This window comes from Synchiropus splendidus, chromosome 1 (assembly GCF_027744825.2).
Source record: "Synchiropus splendidus isolate RoL2022-P1 chromosome 1, RoL_Sspl_1.0, whole genome shotgun sequence".
NCBI classification, from domain to species: Eukaryota; Metazoa; Chordata; class Actinopteri; order Syngnathiformes; family Callionymidae; genus Synchiropus; species Synchiropus splendidus.
Genome location: NC_071334.1, coordinates 21,727,567 through 21,746,012, shown reverse-complemented (window position 1 = coordinate 21,746,012; position 18,446 = coordinate 21,727,567). Strand labels below are relative to the sequence as shown.

Genomic DNA, 18,446 nt, shown 5'->3' with positions numbered 1-18,446 from the left:
AAACCTGACAAGTCAGAGGGAGGACGCTAACTCCACATGATTGTATACAGATGCTGACAGTGACATGGCCCAGTGTGTACTTCCCTTCTTGTTAAGGATGTTGATGGTCGGTGCTTCATGAAATATCTGCTACACGTGTGACTGAACTAGTGAAGGAAACCCCGACCCTACAGTCACTGTCATGTAGAACTTCACAACAGAAAAAGTCAATCCTGACCTGAAAACATAAAACAGAAATATATTGACTGATTCTCAGGGTGAAAGTGTATCAGACCATGATAGATAACAGTATTGGCTCTGGAATTCTAAATCCATTCAACCATTATCAGATACGTTTGTTACCTACTATGAAACGTGGTGTTAAGCTCTGACAGAAACAGTGTCATGTACGTGTAAATGCAGTTCATGTTTGTGCTTTGGTTGTTATTTGGCATACGTTGTCGCAATTGTTGATAAACACAGGGTGGACTGACTACAGCTGCCTATGACTGGACACTGGTGAAGCAGTCCTCCCGACGCTCCCAAAAATTCGGCACGCGTCCTGAGGTGAGGTCACTGACATTCACATGCTTGGTGAATACAGTTCGGCTGCTCACTCGCCGATGACATGGAAACACACATGCTGCCCCTCTGACCACATGACCGATCAGGTCTCCTGCTGTCGGCGGAGGGAGGCGCTGTATCCAGGCGGTGAATCCACAAGCACCAAGTGAGGCACCTGCCTCACAGCCAGAACCCGTCCAGCAAAGAGCTCCACCGGGGTGGTTTGTCACAGATACACACTCCTCCGTTCCACCGTCAGCCCACACAGCTGCAGTTGGCAGCAGAGAGCCACTTGATGGTCTGCCACGTTGTCTGGGTGTCCATGAAAGACACGGTCTCGTACCGGGTCGGCCGACAGCAAGGGTGACTGCTCACTTTTTTGCCTGCGATGTTCCCATTTTCCGACAAGGCCTTCAGGGCCAGGTCATAGTTCGTGCGGGCGCTGTGGCACGTGCCCACACAGTACTTGAAGAGGATGATCTCGTCTGAGTCGTAGCCCAGACCCAGATCCCGAACTCGCATCTGCTTCTTCTCGATGTAGCAGTCCCGGCTGTTCTTTGTCTTCTTGCGGCCTCTTCTGGAAGTTCTGGGAGAGTTTGGGTCACGTGGTGATCGACGCCATCTGCCCTGATGGAACTGTTCTTCCTGCATTGCCGCCCACTCGTCTGCAAGACAAGAACACAATGAGATGCAGATCAACATTCAAATGAGGAGAAAAAAAAAACAACATTGAATACTGAGACAGCAAAATTCTGAGTGAACACTTGAAGAGTTGTTATGGAGCAGCGTTAAGGCTCAAGTGTAACCATCAGGGCGCAACTGTGGATTAAAAAGATAGTAAACATGTCCATTATCCCTGTACACATCAAACAGTACGGTGACCTGGAATCCATTTTGAGACAGTGATAGATTATACAAACAAGTGCTTCGGATGGTGTCAGCGTATGTGAGAAATGGTGCGATGGAATAAAGATGGAGCTGATTAAGAAGAAGGCGGGAACGTGTTTACTGCAACAACATCAATCTAAAGTAATGGTGGGACAGGATGAGAGAAAATAATAGAAAATCATACGCAGACTTCAGATATATCCCAGATGTCTGCGGGGTCTTTAGGGATTGAAGGTGAAAAACTTCTCACACTGCAGATGATGATCTGGATTAGAAAGCGTTTTATGAGGCAGCAGGGGAGCATGTGCAATTCAATGAAAAACAGACACCGGAGAAATTCCTCTTATTATCAGCTGAGCGGTGCAAAGTGGACTGTCACTATGCGAGGTCATTATCAGCAGGGGAGCAGCGGGGTCTGGCCAGGCTCCAGGAATATTTCAAACATGATTTAGCCCGCCATCCTGCTGCAGGTGACTGATTTCCACTTCCTGACCTGTGAATGGCTCGGCCCTGCACTTTCTCTGAGCTCCTGCCTGCAGTGTTTTCCTTAGTCCCCGTTTTATTGTGAAGGCTTCATTTACAGCGGCACAGGTGCTTGTCGGTTCATGCCTTCATGTTTATGAAAAGAAAAGTTGTAATCAGGGGAGAAAAATGAAGAGAAACCTTTTAGAAACCATTCCCCAGGCGTCGAGTCAAACCCCGCCCATGTACGTCCTGGCCCTGTTTAAACATGCCACACAGCTTTGCATTACTTAATATAATTATCTAAATATTCGCCGCAACAAGCGAGCTGGCCAGTGTTCAAGTAGATGAACCACTGGTAAAAGAGTGCAGAGGATAATTTTGGTTACAAAAGAACAGTGAAAGGTAGGGCCTCGCAGCAGGTTCATTTAAGAATTGCGTGTGAGTGGTTGTCTCTCTATATGTGCCCTGTGATGGACGCCTCTCAAATAGTTGGGATGGATCCAGCCCTGCGGCAATCTCTTATAAGGTAGAGATGAATGAATGAACTCATCTCAGGCAATTTATGTCGGGTGTTTCCTTTCATTTTTAGACTTTGCACTTTCTCCATCATTCATTACTGTTCGAATTAAAAGTTTATTCCCCCTGTCTGTTTGTCTCCCCAATGCTATTAATAGTTACTTTAAAGTAACTATTATTTGGAGTTTTTTTTTTGATGGCATTCCAAAAAAATCAAAAATTAATGAAGAGTGAGAAATACATGCTATGATGTCAAATGCTTTCATCTCTTTTACTTTAAACTATTATTGATTAATAAGAAATGTTTTGCACATTTTTACAGTATGTTGTCCTTCCGAAATGGACAGAATGTATCCAGTAGATAAATAAAAGATACACACCTAGTAATAAAGTGCCCTTCTATCACCACTTAAAGAGATCTTCTAATATTTATGATTCACTCACACGCACACACACACACATACATATATGTATATTCTTTACGTTAAATGCTTAAAACACATCATTTGATTTACTCATTTATATATATGAGTAAATCAAATTATGTGTTCATCATAACAACTAGTTTCATAAAGAAAATGTTTTCACATTTTCTCCTTGTTTCATGACGTTGAGTAAAAAAGTTTTTGTTAAAGTCAGTACCTTCCCGTCCTTCAGACTTGTGGCTTGACAGCACCTCACACCTCAATATATAATGTGGCCCTTCAGGAAATTTAATGGTGCACCACTGCGTCAGACGTCTAGCTTCAATAATTATGTTGGAGAAACATGTCAGCAACATCTTCAACTGAGACAGTAGACTGTGTCAGTAGTAGAATGTTTCAGTGGTTGAGGTGTCTTTCAGAGGTCACCTGTGCACCTTGGAAGGTTTCCAGGCAGATTGTATATCGGCCTGGACTTGTGAGTGCCTTGGGATCTCTCAGAACGGGGAGAGCAGATTTAGAGCTAACTGATCAAAGTGTGTTGTAGCCCGGCAACAGAAAAACAACTGAGGTGTGTAACATCCATGTGTGTTCTCCGGTCCTGGTAGGACTCGTGGCTGGCACTGTACTTTACACATTATATTCTCCTTGTCAAAAGACACACGGTCCGCACACAACAATAAGAAAGTTCAAAGCAGGGTCCCTGCAACACAAGACTTGGCCTGCAGTGATGAATCTGTCATAACAAGTGAGTCGAGATTTCCATGGAACTGGTGTTGATGAGTGAAAGTAACTACTCACTGTCACTTCAAACTCCAACACAATCAGAAAGATAAACCCCAATAATGATCTGCTTGTTTTGGGAGAAGCCACTTTAATGAAGTGTCACCAGCAGCAGCGGTGCGTGTCTCACGGTGGGTTCAGAAGAGACAGAAGTGGAGTTTGATTACATACCACAGTGGCAGCTAGAATACACAGACATACTTCCACATCCATTCATCTCATGACTCTGCTGTTTTTGATGACCAGAACCGCGCAGCGTGACACAATCCTGCATGTGGGATTGATTCTTTTTCCCCGGCTGGTCTCGGCAGGGCATTGCTCAAGTGACCAAGGCCACAATTGTGTTGAAAACTTCCAGGCAAATGTCCAGAGCCTATATTAGTCACTCAGGAGTGACGCGCTGCTGTTTTATGGCTCCATTTCAGATTTATGAAGCTTTTTTTAACATCCACGTTTTATGTTACAATTCATGACAGAGGTGGGGAGTGACCCCAGAAAACAGCACTGTGAGAAACCAAGCAGACTCTTACTTTTTGGATAGACTGGGGGGACTGTGGAGATATCGCAACAGCTCATTTAAAGTATCTAATGAATCCCATCTGTTTAATATCAGATTAAAAAGTAACAACAACACTATAACAAGCTCATTTCCTGGTCAACAAAGAAAGCAAGCTGACACCGGAAATGGTACTTATACCCAGTAACACTACAAATATAATATAATAATACATATAATGCCTATACTATATGTGTATATGTGGATGTGCCATTATATAGACTGCAGGGTGAAGGGTGTTATGACCATTGAAGATGGTTTGAAATACTGACTAAAATGTCGAGCTACACGATTGGCTTCTTTCACTCAACCAATCTTTGCGACATTGAAATTGTGGACATGTCTCCAGGTGCATTCCGGGTATGTTCCACTACTATTTTTACTTATACAGAGTGGGCCTTTTGCATTTAATCATTCACTTATGTACCATTTGCAGTCAGCTATTCAGAGGTCCACGCTGGCAATTAGGTAAACATAACTGCGTTTTTGAAAAGAACAAAGAGAGAAAACTACACAGGGTGAAAGAAATAAAAGATCACATCTCAGGATTTACTGAGATTGATGCAGACCGAGATTTGTGTCGTAATGTCTGTCGTAGCGTTCTGGATAGATTAAAGAATCCAATGTTGATAGAGGACATTTTGAGCGCTTAGATCAAGCTCTGCCAAAAACTGCAATATTAGCAAACATGGGCGGTTCAGCAGATGTTTCCCACTCAATGTGCTTTTCCAGCGCACTTCTGAAGTTTGAAGGCGCCTGTCAGGTTTTACCCTCAAACACTCACAACTCAAACAAATCACAAGATATAAATTTCATGTTATCAACTACTTATAAATCATTAAACATTTTAATGTTTCCCTGGATCATTTGGGCTAAAACCTATATTTTGTTTGTGGGTCCACTGGGGCATCTAAATTAGGGCACCTTAGACCACCAAAATCTTTTTTAGCTAACAGCTCAGCTTATGTGTTCCATCCTTAAAGGACATACCAAAGTCTTCTGGCCAGGGTATGTGGATGCCACCGTCATGGTCAGGGTCCTGCGCCGAGTGCCAAGATGGCTGCCCGAAGACTTGCCGCAGCTCTTGTTGAGCCTCGTTGCTGTCGTCCTCCGAAAGAACGTCCTCCACCAGAGTCAGCAATGATGCCACCACCCACAACATCACCTAGGCAACAGCAGGAAGGTACAATCACTTATGAGCTGCTTCGAATTGCGATCCAAAAGAAGGAACACAGTGTTGGTGAGAGAGTGCCGACTTGGTCTCAAATTTGCGGCAGCATAATTCGATTTGTGTTGGGGTCAACAACCAAACTGAACTAAAATCATACTTCAAGCTGCAAAGATGATGACAGAACTTGCAACAATAGAAGTTAAATTGGTTTGGCGAAAAGAAACTCAGCGATAATATTATATATATATATATATATATATATATATATATATATATATATATATATATATATATATATATATATACACACACACACACACACATATGTTTTGTCGATCTTTGACTCCTCCTGAGTCTTTATCAGGCTTAAGTGGCCCGATCTGCTCTTACTGCAGCTGACACCTGCGTCTCTTCAATTATTGACTTGTGACTCCTCTCCACTGGGAGGGTTAATATTTTAGAATCACTTATACGATGAGTTTCTCTGCGTGTCTGGCTGGAACTCGAAGCCTGGATCAGATGAGCAAAGTCTCACTCTGTCTGAGAGAGAAACGTATACAAACTCCAACAGCTCCATACAAACGACAGCGGCCCGAAGACCTAGTGACCTAGATAAAATTCCCCTGAGTTTTAACGTCCACCCGGGCCTCCTGGGAGCTTTCCAGTTTGATCCAGTGTTATGGCACAAAAATTGGTCCAAGAAATCCTTGGGTCAGAATGGCTGTAGTTTCCTATACAAATGTCGGTCTGTTTACAAGGCCTGTGTGTTATGGAACATGATGGATAAGATGTGAATAATTCTATCTCCAGCAATTGCGCCTATCATTTCACACTTCATGGTTTTGCTGCAAAGATGATTAGATAGTGATATTGACAGTACACCCCTGAGTTAAAGTGTGGTTGTTCTCTTGGATCTTACAAACCTCACCTTCCAGTTCTTCAGGTGGTGCTGAGTGTTTGATGTGTCCTGCCTCCACCAGGTTTTTCCATCTGGAAATACGATACAGGATAGATTAGTTTTCAAGAGCAATATGTCTCTCATTTTTTATTTTTCCTGTATAGATTCCTTCTTTTCTCTGTCCTTGTGAACTCCCTTGAACCTTCATCTCTCCATTAGTTTGCCGCTCAGCAGCTCATTAGTTAATCATAACAACTAGTCTCACTTGTCAATCATGACAGCGAGAAGACTGGAGCTCATGTCAACACTCTCTCAAGATCAGCCCAGGGGTGTCAGGCTGGATTACCAAGAGAAGGTTGTGATGTTCGCTGCGGAGAGCAGTTGGACGCAGCATGCATTCTAGATATGAAACGTGACGAATGACGAAGAAATGTTGAGCATATCTATCTGTCTGTCTGTCCAACCATCCATCCATCCATCTAAACCATGCATCCATCCATCCATCCATCCATCCTCATCCGCTTATCCGGGTCACAGGGGCAGCAGCTTCAGAAGGCCACGCCAAACACCCTTTTTCCGGGCAATATCCACCAGCTCCAACTGGGGGATCTAGAGACACTCCCAGGAGATGTAACCTCTGTACCTGGTCCTGGGTCGACCCCTCGGTGCCTGAAACACCTCTAAAGGAAGACGTCCAGGGGGCATCCTCATGAGATGCCCGAACCTCCTCAACTCACTCCTCTCAAGCAGTGCCTCTTTTCTGAGTCTCTTCCGAGTGACAGAACTTCTCAACCAATCACTAAGGGAGATGCCTGCCACCCGTCAGAGAAAACTCATTTTAGCCGCTTGTATCCGGGATCTCATTCTTTCAGTCAAGACCCACAGCTCATGACCATAGGCGAGGATTGGCATGAAGTTTGATCGGTAAATAGAGAGCTTTGCCTTTTGTCTCAGCTCTCTCTTACGCACAACAGTGCGGTAGAGTGACAGCAATATCACCCCCTCCTCCGCAGATTTGCCGACCAATCTCCAACTCCCTTACCCCCCCACTTGAGGGCAAGACCCCAAGATGCTTAAACTTCTCCACTTGAGGCAGGGACTCATTCCTAAACCAGAGAGAGCAATCCACCCTTTTCCTGTTGAGAACCATGGCCTCCGACATAGCGGTGCTGATCGTCCATCTAAACCTGAGTTGGCATTTATAGCTTCATCTAAGCAGCATGTGATGGCTGCTTAGATGAAGCTACTTTAACAGCACGCTCAACACCTTCTAAAGAGGGTCAGATGTGATGAGGTGAAATAAATAAGGATCAAAATAGATGCTTGACAAAGACGCTGTGTGTTTGTTTATGATTATATTTCCTCCCTTGTCTGGGAAATAGGACAGTGTTTTGGTAGACCTGATGGTCTTGCTTCCAGCAATACACGTGAGACATCTTCTCAACTTCAAAGAAAACCCTAGACCATCCAGAATTACAACGTGAGGGAGCAGCAGAGGACACAGTGACCACCCAGCTCCGCTCTTTAAACAAAGGTCAGACTTGTTTGCAGCAAATAATCAAATGATAAACTGCTGTCTGATGTGGAAGAACAAAGTACGAACAGTCAGGATTCATGTTTCTAATGTAGTTAATGAAAGCGGGAGAATGTTTTATAGCAGTCTAACACGACAGGGGCTTCCAGCTGCACGCTGTGACTCATGAACATGGTCAGGGAGTACGAACAGGAAGTACCATGCATGTTTTACAACGTGATCATAAATAGCCGAATCTCGCCGCGTCTGCTTCAGAGATGAGGATCAGTTTACACAACACTGACCTGTGTGCAAACAAGCGCACGCAATGACACGCCAAAGTCAAAGCTGCTGTTGCTTCAATTCTAAACGCAGTAAATTACAGCGGAAATACAGACGAACACACTCCCACCACGTCTCAGAGGCATTCAGGGCCAACCATGCTGTCGCACAGGACACCTCTGGCACTGGATGACTTAACTCAGACCCTAAGCTGCTGCACAGTTTCAGCTAAAAGAATCAGCTGATCAGAACTTCTGCTCGTTCATGAGTGGAGTCAACACCAGACAGAGTCCAGCACCTCATTATCACGCGTAAACATAGTCACAGATAGCTCTTAGTGGTGATGTCAAGTTTCTTACACCTCCTTATGTCCGGCCTGAAACGCTGCTTCTGTGGAACTAAGACCTGCCTATGTGTGTTTGTGTGTGCATAGCGTTTCAGTAAGACACACAGCTGATGCTCAGTTACATTTCAGACCAATAAGTGTATGAGTGTGTGTGTGTGACTATGTGAGCAAGAGAGTTGCTGAGAGAGTTTGGTGCTTCCAGAGCTGCTGGTTTTCTGCTTTTCTCTCTGTTTGTCCGTCAGCATTCAAGTGTTTGCTTCTATCTCAATAAGTGTGTAAATGTCTGGATGTGCGTTTTATGTTTGTAATCGATCTTCTCCCCTCAGGTAGTTGTGTATCTGTGTATTTTGTGTTGTCACTATTTGTTGCACTCTGCTATAGGTGTGTACTTTCATGTGGACTCTGTGGGGGTTCCATCTGTGCTGTTATTCCACTCCGTGTGTGTAGGTGTGTGTGTGTGTACAGAAGTGTGCGTTGTATTCTGTATGCTGTTGGTTTCAGGTTTTTTAAGGTGATGGTTTGTGTAAGATGTGATGTGAGTTATTATTTGTCCAGTTTGAATGTGTATGTTATATCTTTTATTTCTGTATTATCCTTTGTGCAGGAGTGTGTGTTTCTGTTTCTATGAAAATATTATTCTCAAATCATGAGTGGCGACAAAAAAAGTTCACAGCAAAACAGAGCACCTATTCCTATTCCTCCAGTACTAACTACTACAGGAAAGGACATCAGTCCATCACTGGACACATACAGACACCCACTCAACGTAAACACACACGAGGAGGACATACCATGTCCTAACAAAAATGTTGCAAGGAAATAATTCATAAAAGGCTTCTTGACAATACGCAACTTTGAGGTATATTGCGCAACACTAACTCTCGCTACAGTAGAGGGGAGGAATCTGTCTAAACGGATCAACATGAGCCCCACCGGCAGAGGACATCTGGACAGACAAGCAACAAACATCATGTCATTGTTTTCCTCTTCAGAGTCTGTGACATGTGAGTATTGGGACATTGCGTCTCTGGAGTAAAACCTCTGTAGTCAACACAACTGGCCAGATCTGAATACCACATCCAGAGAAGGTCCCCCTCTGTGAAAGCATCATTTTGATTCTTTTGCTTTCAGTGTTGTAAATCCTCGAATTATTTTACAGACTTATCTTACTGAACTCTCAAATACAACACAGAGTTTTTAACTAAGAACCACAGGACTGAAGCAGAGGGTTGGACTACAGGAGGTGAGGCACAGAGGTGCGAGGCTCCACAGCACTGAGCAAATCAGACTCAGGCCACCTGGGACAAAGTCCACTGTGTGAAAAAACCATCAAACGAAGCATCTGCAGCATCACATCAACCGTTTCCATCCTGGTTAGATCCATTTTCAGAACATTACATCACCACAATTATACATTGTATCACCTGTAAATCATCATTGTAAATATGGTATGTGGTTTGTTATGGCTAAGAGCATTTCAGTATGGTGCATCGCTTCGTTCATGATCGCCAACCACTCAACGTACCAGGCCACCATAGGAAAACTCAATGAAGGTGAGCTGCTGATAGTACAGCTCACACTAACAGTCACGGCAGAAGCAACCACAGATCCCCTTCATTGTTCTCGAAAGCCAAAAATAAATGGACATTCCTTGCAGACTTTTGAGCGAGACTGCACGCGCAGGGATGCATGTCCCATGGACTTTATATGGAGGTTAAGTTCATCCACTCTGCTGATTTCCATTTAAGGTGACATCAGGTTGGGATGTTACTGCCGTGATGCTTGGTTTGATGTTAAAGTGGATTTGAACCATCTCCAGAATAAAGAGGGTTGTTTGAGTCACCCAGTGAAAGAGGATTAATGTGACCTATATTTCACCAGGTAGGCTCTACTGAGCTTTACACGTATCTTTTTCTAATGTATGGCAGCCAAAAGGGTTGTTAGAGTTAGTGGATAAATTCAAGATCAGCCCAATGAAACACAGGGTTGGATTATCAATCCACAATTGCCCATGAAGGCTGTGACAGGCAGGGATTTCTCAGTGACATTCATGCATCAGTCCCACAAATCTCACCCTTTTCCACCATATGATGAGCTTGTTGAATCTGGGTAAAATGTCTAGCCGTCCAGCCCCACCAGTGAGATCCAAAAGATTGGCTCTATTGCAGTCATCTGTAAGTGGTCATAATGTAACGTCTGGAAGTTTGCACACATTGATCCCACGCTGTTCAATGATGTCATCGCACGCATGCTATATCGCCCATGTAAATGGGGGGGTTAGGTTTTATGGAACCTGTTGGAACTTGGGCAAAAAAAGAAAAGTTACGAATCCCAGTAACAGCAAGACACATAAACCTGCCAGGGTAAAACATCTAGCTTATTGAAGCCAGTTACATTACAATTAAGTCAAAATACTTGGTTGCAGTTCAGTGATCCAGTAGCTGATTGTGTCACTAACCCCATTGAAATCACAAATCATCCAGATAATTATATCTAAGCTACAGCTGTTCAGCCACACTGCTCAGTGGAGACACGTTCCCAACAACATTTTTACTAGAATAAATATTTTCAAACATGTTGAACACTTGTTTGATGTAGAGGGAAGTAAACCACAACTTTTACCCCACAGCAGAGTGCAGCTGCTTATACCTGTGACCTTGGACCTTTCTGTGTTTGTGTGGGTTTCCTCAGGGCACTCCGGTTTCCTCCCACATTTCAAAAACATACAGAGATTAATTAATGACTCCGAATGGTATGTAAGTGTGACTGCAGGCGTGAGTCAGTGTTTGTCAACATACTGTATGGGAAAAACAGCAGCATACATTTCAAAGATATATTTTCTGTCGCTATAGTCAGTGGTTAGTAGCAAGTAAGGGGTCATCTTTCTTGCCTCATCACAGAGAAAACAAGGCACTATCACACCTTCAGCAGCGGTCGTCGATCAAAATGCCAACTGTCAAAAAGCCATTCACTCCAATTTCTTATTCACATTTTACCCAACCACGCTTTAATCCAGCTCCTTGCTTGGTGCCAGCTTACATTGTACTGCAACACTACATACATTTTGTATCAGGTAGTACGGATGCAAACATAGCAGAAAAGGAGGATAGAGAAGTACAGCATCAGTTCTTGAGAAACTAAGAAACATATTCGCTGCATCAGTGCAAGCATGTCAGACTTTAAGTCCCATTGTGTCCTGCAACAGTTGACACAGTTCTCAGAAAATATACGAATAAAAAAAAATCCTAATTTGACATGTTCAGGAAAACATTATAAGAAGTGTGTGAAAGTTTGTTTTTCTGCCTTTGGCCGCTCAGTGATCAGGTTGATGTAGCAGAGGCAGCCATTCGTGTCGTAGAGTGGCAGCAGCATTAGAAGACAGACGGAGCTTACACTCATTAACCTCTGTTGAACAGTCACTGCTACAGTGATTAACAAGCATAAACACGGTGACCAGAGCTCTGGATGTGTCTAATTGTCTCCAACACTGATGTGGATTAATTGCAGACCACCTCTGCAGAGCTAAGAGGCTTGACCGTCTGCCTCGCAGCAATCACAGGGTTCTGTTAGTTCTGGTGTTTGTCCAAATCAAGAGCACATTTCTCATAAAGCTGCTGATCTAACTCCAGCCCCCGGTTCACATCTTGAAAGAGATTTATTTAACCAGGAGGCCTTAAGAAGTCGGGGAAGAAGATCTACAGAATGTGACCTCTGCCTTTGGACACGAAGTGGCAACTCAACTCCTGGTAGAATATGGAAATATAAAGTGAAAATGGAGATGGTGACATGGCTTTGGTTGATGATATTTTGCTTTTTAAGAAGGCATAGATGATTTGTCTCTCACATTCCTTTGCTTTCAGACATGATGCCTCATCCTTCTTCAAGCACATAGTATTTAGGATCTAATGTGAAGCTATTGAGAACGCAGTATGTCAGACTCCGTAAGAAACAGCTAAGCAATGCGTAACTATAATGTGATTTGACACCTGTTGATATATTGTTACAAGATACAGTACAATTTAAATGTGTACTATATAATTCACTTTCAGGACGAGGAGGGCATATTCTTTTAAAAGTGTGTGTGTGGATAAATCATCACATGAACAAAAGTAAGTGAAGCACTGCTGGAGTCATCGATAAAGCTACGGCAGCACAAGACAAACTCATCACCTTTAGTGTAATTGGTGACACAGCAGGGCTTCTTTCAACTGAGTTCAGGACCCCTTGACCTTGTGCTCACCCCTTGCAGCTCTGGGTTACTGAAGGGAGGACAAGCCAACAGTCTAGAGCAGAATCATTAAAGCCAGCCACACACTATTTAACAGCGGCGTCACTGTCTAAATCACTTGGACACGAAAGTGTGTCATTCATTCATTCATCATGCTGCATCTAACGTCACTCTCTTTCAAAACATTGAGATCAATACAAATAATTAGATGAAGGAAGCATTGCTTATACATGGAGTTCAGCTCATTGTGCGCTTATTCCAAAATGCCAACTCATCTTGATATTCAATTTTACATCAAAGCAGATCATACATAACATTCTGTTAACACATTGTTTATATAGTTTGAAAGCACAGTTTAGAAGGATAGACTTGTTATACTAAACTGTAACAGGGGTTCTCTACCACTGAGCTGATGCTATGTGTGTTCCACAAGGCGCTGCTCTGGGGTCACAAAGGGTTTTCAACTCTTCAGTGAATGTGATTAAATTCATCATTAGAGAATCTATGTAAACATTATTATCTAAAGTTATTCCACCGTCATGATCTAATTGCGCTCAGGTCATTCGGAATGCTCCTGGATATCTGTGGAATTACCCAGCAGATTGAATGCATCACATCTGAGGTGTCAAACTACAGAGATGGCCACAACAACAACAACAACAAAAAATAGAGTCGGACCACAGAATTAGCATTTAATGAAGTTTCTGAAATTGATCATGTTCAGTCAGGAAATTTCATTTTGTTTCAATCCTTGGCTCTTACCCTGAATTTCCGACAAACGCGCAGCAGACGTGGATTACAGCTGGAGTGGTTGTTTTCCCATTCACTCAATCACACGAGGACCGCCACATGGTGCGATGCTTGTGAAGAGACCATTAACTAACTTGCGAAATGATTATTTCTCCAGTCGGACTCCTTTTTGAGTTATGATCTAATGTTTATGTTTATGTTAATGATCATTTTCCACATCCATGTGACCTTTCACAGACTGATTTCCTGATCCTCTCTACTCCAACTTGAAGCAGCACCGTGTGTGTGAAAAAGTGTGAAAAATAAAACAGCTGCTTATTTGATATCTAGCGGTGCAGAGCCCCACTTCAGGAATGTGCAAACTGTGAAAAGTGACAGAGAAAATACCATTGATTTTTTTTTTAAATGTGTACTTACAGTGTGCATGATGGGACTGGTAGTGCGAGTAATGGGAGGTTTAAAATGATGCCAGGCCATATATAACTGTAATGCAGGCTTTATGTGGCTCCAAGCCTTGAGTTTGACGTGCCTGCCTCACAGCAATTGTTAACCCGTAGGCCACTGAAGGATGTTGAAGTCTCTGGTTTCACCTCAAGTATTGTTGCAGTTCAAAATGAAGTTGGAACGAAATATGGGAAACCAATAACATTTCAAGAAAATATTTGGGTTCCTGTCATGTTGAAAGCAAAAATAAATGGACCTTGAGAATAGTTGAGATCATCTCCGTTCATCCAGACTGTGATTCTTTCATTGCAGTTGTTTCAGGAGGGAATTGTACTTAAACATATAAAATGCAATGCTGCACTTGTTTTATTGTTGTCTACACTATTTGGTATGTAATATACCACAGATCATCCAGAGGCTTAAACCTATTTTTTAAATCAACATTTCTGTCTTCTCATGCAGGACTTTACTTGCACAACCTGTTTACACATGCAAATGTGTTTTAAAATACAGCTCAAAGTCATTTTTTCTATCCAATAAAAACACAATTCCAAGTCCGATTTTCCTAAAGCTTGTTAGTTAGTGAGGCAGATGACCTACCTTTGCTGAGTGCGTTCGCCCTATAGCTCATGGACGTGAGTGTGTGTCGGTGCTGGGGCGGCTCTCCTGCGCGGGGCTGCGCGCTGCTTCCTCGGGTCGGTCCTGTGGCACAGCCCCGGTGTTGGTGCTCCACATGGCTGGAGACGATCCCACAATGACCGCAGAGAGGAGCCTGCGGGCCGGCCAGCACAGACTGGACTCCCTTTAGTCCTCCACTCCTGCGTGGTTTCCACTCGTCTTCAAAGCAGCCCTGAAGTCCACTCCCGTGTCGCCCTGCGTCGTCTGGTGTCGCGGTGAAGACAGGTGTGACCCGGAGGCAGCCTCACCTCCAGATGTGCGTGTGGACTGCAGCGCGCTTGAAGCCGGAGTGTCATATTCCGTGTTCATCACATGACACTTACTGAGGTATGGAAATGAAGTCGACGGCAGGGAGGCATTTACATGAATTAATATACAAAATTTGGGAAGCGGTGGTGGAGGAAGGTCAGGCACGTCCCTCAGGTCGGTCACGTGACCGATCTTCTCATTTCTCCCCAGTTCACCACGAAATTAATCCTCTGCTTAAGAGTTTTGCAGTTTGAGATGGGAATTACTTAGAAGGAGCAATACCTGAACTTTGTCCTGCAAGGAAAGTTGTTTTTGCAAAGAAGGATGACCTTGTTTGTGGACGATTATGATTCACAATGTTGTTATAAATATGATGATTTTATTATCACAATTATATGTCAGATTCATGTATCATATGAAGCTGGAGACTTTATTGCACATATTAGACAATGTTTATTGTACACAGGATTCACTCTTAAAACTTGAGCAGAAAGTTATATCCTGCTCTGTTTTCATTCAGGAGATGTTGTTGCATGAGTCTTGTGTCTTTATATGTGTTTGTGTTCATTCTTTTTTCTCGCTGAAATGGCTCAAACGTTGTTGTATCACTGAAGGGTGGTGCGGGCAGTGTCCCTAAATGTGGCTAGTTGATCAACATGTAAATAAAAAACTCAGTGCCATGACAAAAATGTTACTTGTGGACAGGAGGCCCAAGAGGTGAAATTAAAATATATGTAAAATTAGCCCAGAAGACTTTAGACAACAAAACTTGTAGAAGTAAAAATAAGGATTTTAGATACAGTAAATAGAAGCTGGCCAGAATTACGCATGCTATTATACGCAATGATTGAGTCGGCTGGCTCTGCTGCCTTGACTTGAGTTTGACACATCAATGACTTAAAGCATGTCAAGTCACGCCAATACGGAGAGGCAGACATTTTTTGTGTTGGGTCAGTCCACACAGGAACTGATTCTCTGAAAGATGCCTTCCAGGATGATGCAACATTTTTGAGTTGAACTCACAACATCGCCACTATATTGAGTAGTGAGTCCTAAAAACATTACATCTATCTTGGGTCTACTCTGTGATAATATTCTTTAAACAAAAAAGCGTTTCTGGATTTTAGCAAAGATGTGTGATGGCTTATCCTTTGATGTTGAATATGATGTTGGGAGGTTACTGAGGAACTCAACTCAATAATATGGGTAATCAGGATCGGCACGGGTTCACAGACAATCCAGCGGCAGCGTTGGGATTCCACTCACTAAAGCGTCTTTGAGCCAGGAGCAGAAGATTGAGCTTCGCAGCTCCTTCTATGGGCAGTGACGGGAGGCTGATCGCTGCAGAAGCTTGCCCTCACCACCCTCCATCGACCAGGGTCACCACCCGGTTTGAAAAGCTGTCTCATGCCAGGCCTGGCAGAGGCATCCGGGCCTGTGACGGCAGCTCACAGGCGCACTGAGGGGTGACCCCAGCCCTGACACGCTATAAAAGAAGAAAAACTCAGGACCATTGTGAGGTGCGACTGATTCTGGATGAGTAATCAGCCCCGCTGGTTGACAGCTGAGTAGGAAACAGCCTAATCCTAACTGGGGTGTGACTTCCTGCCTGATGTAGATAAGCATGAATGTCTGAACCAAGTGGGGAGTTTGGGCAAGACACTTTTAAATCACAAGTAGATCTGAGTTTCTGTGGTCCTCACGCACCAAGGCAGCAGGACTGCAGATGCGAGCGGGTGTGAGAAGCTCTGTCCTACATCTAAGAAAAGACAAGACTGGAGGTTCTTAGAAGCGTGGCTCAACTTCTGAAGCTCAGATCCCGTCCAGCATGTGACCCTAGCAGCAGGAGATATCATTCTCACCCTGGCCACCCTCACAGATCACTGACCAAACGCTGACCACCTGCTCCTGCGTCTGCTGCTCTGCTTCCTCCGAGTGTAAGAAGCAACAGCAACACATGTCACCACATGCACGTATGTCATCGGCACTGTCAACTTGACATGCAGTTATCTTAGGACCACTGTAAAGCAGACCCAGCGCTGTAGTGATGCACCACCCCGAGTGACGCAGTTAGAGAGAAGATAGTGATACTAAACCTTACTGTACCATTTGTCACCATAAACAGATTGTGAAGACTGTATATTCGAGTGTTAAGGAGCTGCCTGTCAAGCACAATAAAGGGGAAGATTTTATAATGGTTTGTTATTCTAATGTGCTTGGCACGTGGCAAAGAGACAAAATAGTTGCGCTGTTTTAAATGAAATCTCTTAAGGCATTATACAAACAGGAGCAGATGGGTCTGCTTGAAGACACTGGTCCAAGGACGTAACAAATGTTTTCAAAATGTCTGAAAGTGTTGGGACAAGTCAGCTGACACAACATTAAATTCAAAACCCTCATGTGTCACGAGCCACGTTCTGCGGTGGATGACCTGCGACTGATCATAGACAATATGCTCGCTCCAAGCTCAGATCTCTTCTCTGGATGCGCCACGCCATCTCCACCACCTCATTTTCATATGCAAAACCAAACTTTCCATTTTGATTTATTATGCTGTTTTGACAATTATTTTGAATAAAACACAACATGACCAACCTGCGGAAAGTGACGTTGCATTGAGTCCGATGAGAGAATATGCAGTCTATTTTTTGATACAGCAGCTTTGTTGTCACTTGCCACACCAAGGGTTTCCATCAGAAAAAAGTCTCACTGTCCAGATCATTTATGAGGCACAAAATATATGTCACATTTGAATGTTGACAGCGCTCAGGGCGGCTCCTCGTGATTCCCGCTGACACGATGAGCAGATAATTACATCAAAACTTTGCCTATGGCGACACAAATGATTCACTTTCATCAGATTTTTTTTCATCCCTGCGTGTTAGCAAATCTTCGTCTGACGAGTTTTGCCATCCAAAAGTTGTTCTGCTTCGTTTCCACTATTTGTTTTGCCTCCAAGTGAACACGTCTGACCCACCGCACCTTGTTATTTCCTCGTAAATCTCCATCAGTGGTGTCTCCTCGCTGCTTCCCACAGGGAGAGACGGAGTGTTTCAGCGTCTGCTGATTGATGGCTCAATCCTTCAGAAGGGAATTGATGGCTGAAATAATTTTATTTCAATACTCGTTTAAAGTTCATCTACAGGCTGCCAGGATGATGTATTTGGGGGTGTCTGGCTGTCAGCTGCACAAACACGCCGTGTTAGTCCAGGATGAATAATGTGGAGGAAGTGGGAACTCGGGAGACGCCGCACAAAACCGCCTTATCAAAACGAAGCTGGTTATTTGATGTAGCCGATGCTGGTTAGCTGCTACTTAGATGAGCGCCAACAGTAACACACCTGCCGGGGTTTGTGTAGCTGACTGGACGGGTGATGAAGCTTCATTCATCTTCAGTCACGGACGATTACTGCTGGCTCACCATGTGAGCGGCGGGCAGGCACAGACACACACATCCCGAGGACCTCAAGTTTATCCACCATAGTTTTCCTTACGATCAGGAGAGACAGCTAGGGGTCGGAGCCTCCGCTTCCCAGGGTCCAACCTCTCAGCAGGACCGAGGACACCTCACTGCTTCCCACCACGACCCGAAATGCCACATTGTCTATGGTCTGACTGACAGCTTTGGCTCCTGGAGGACAAGGGTCACTGTTGTCTTGGGTGGTCACTTATGGCTGTCCTGGTGGCAGAATCACATTTATGATATCTGGACCG

General features: G+C 43.9%; 1 protein-coding gene across 1 annotated transcript; it reads right to left on the bottom strand.

Moving 5' to 3' along the window:
* Positions 1–798: 798 nt before the first annotated feature.
* On the bottom strand, positions 799–14,792 carry LOC128757062 (glial cell line-derived neurotrophic factor). Its single transcript, XM_053862122.1, has 5 exons — positions 14,732–14,792; positions 14,406–14,687; positions 6,273–6,334; positions 5,164–5,338; positions 799–1,208 (listed from the first exon to the last, which is right to left on the bottom strand). Exons 1-5 carry the CDS (start codon positions 14,790–14,792, stop codon positions 799–801), a joined length of 990 nt encoding a protein of 329 aa, XP_053718097.1.
* Positions 14,793–18,446: the final 3,654 nt, after the last annotated feature.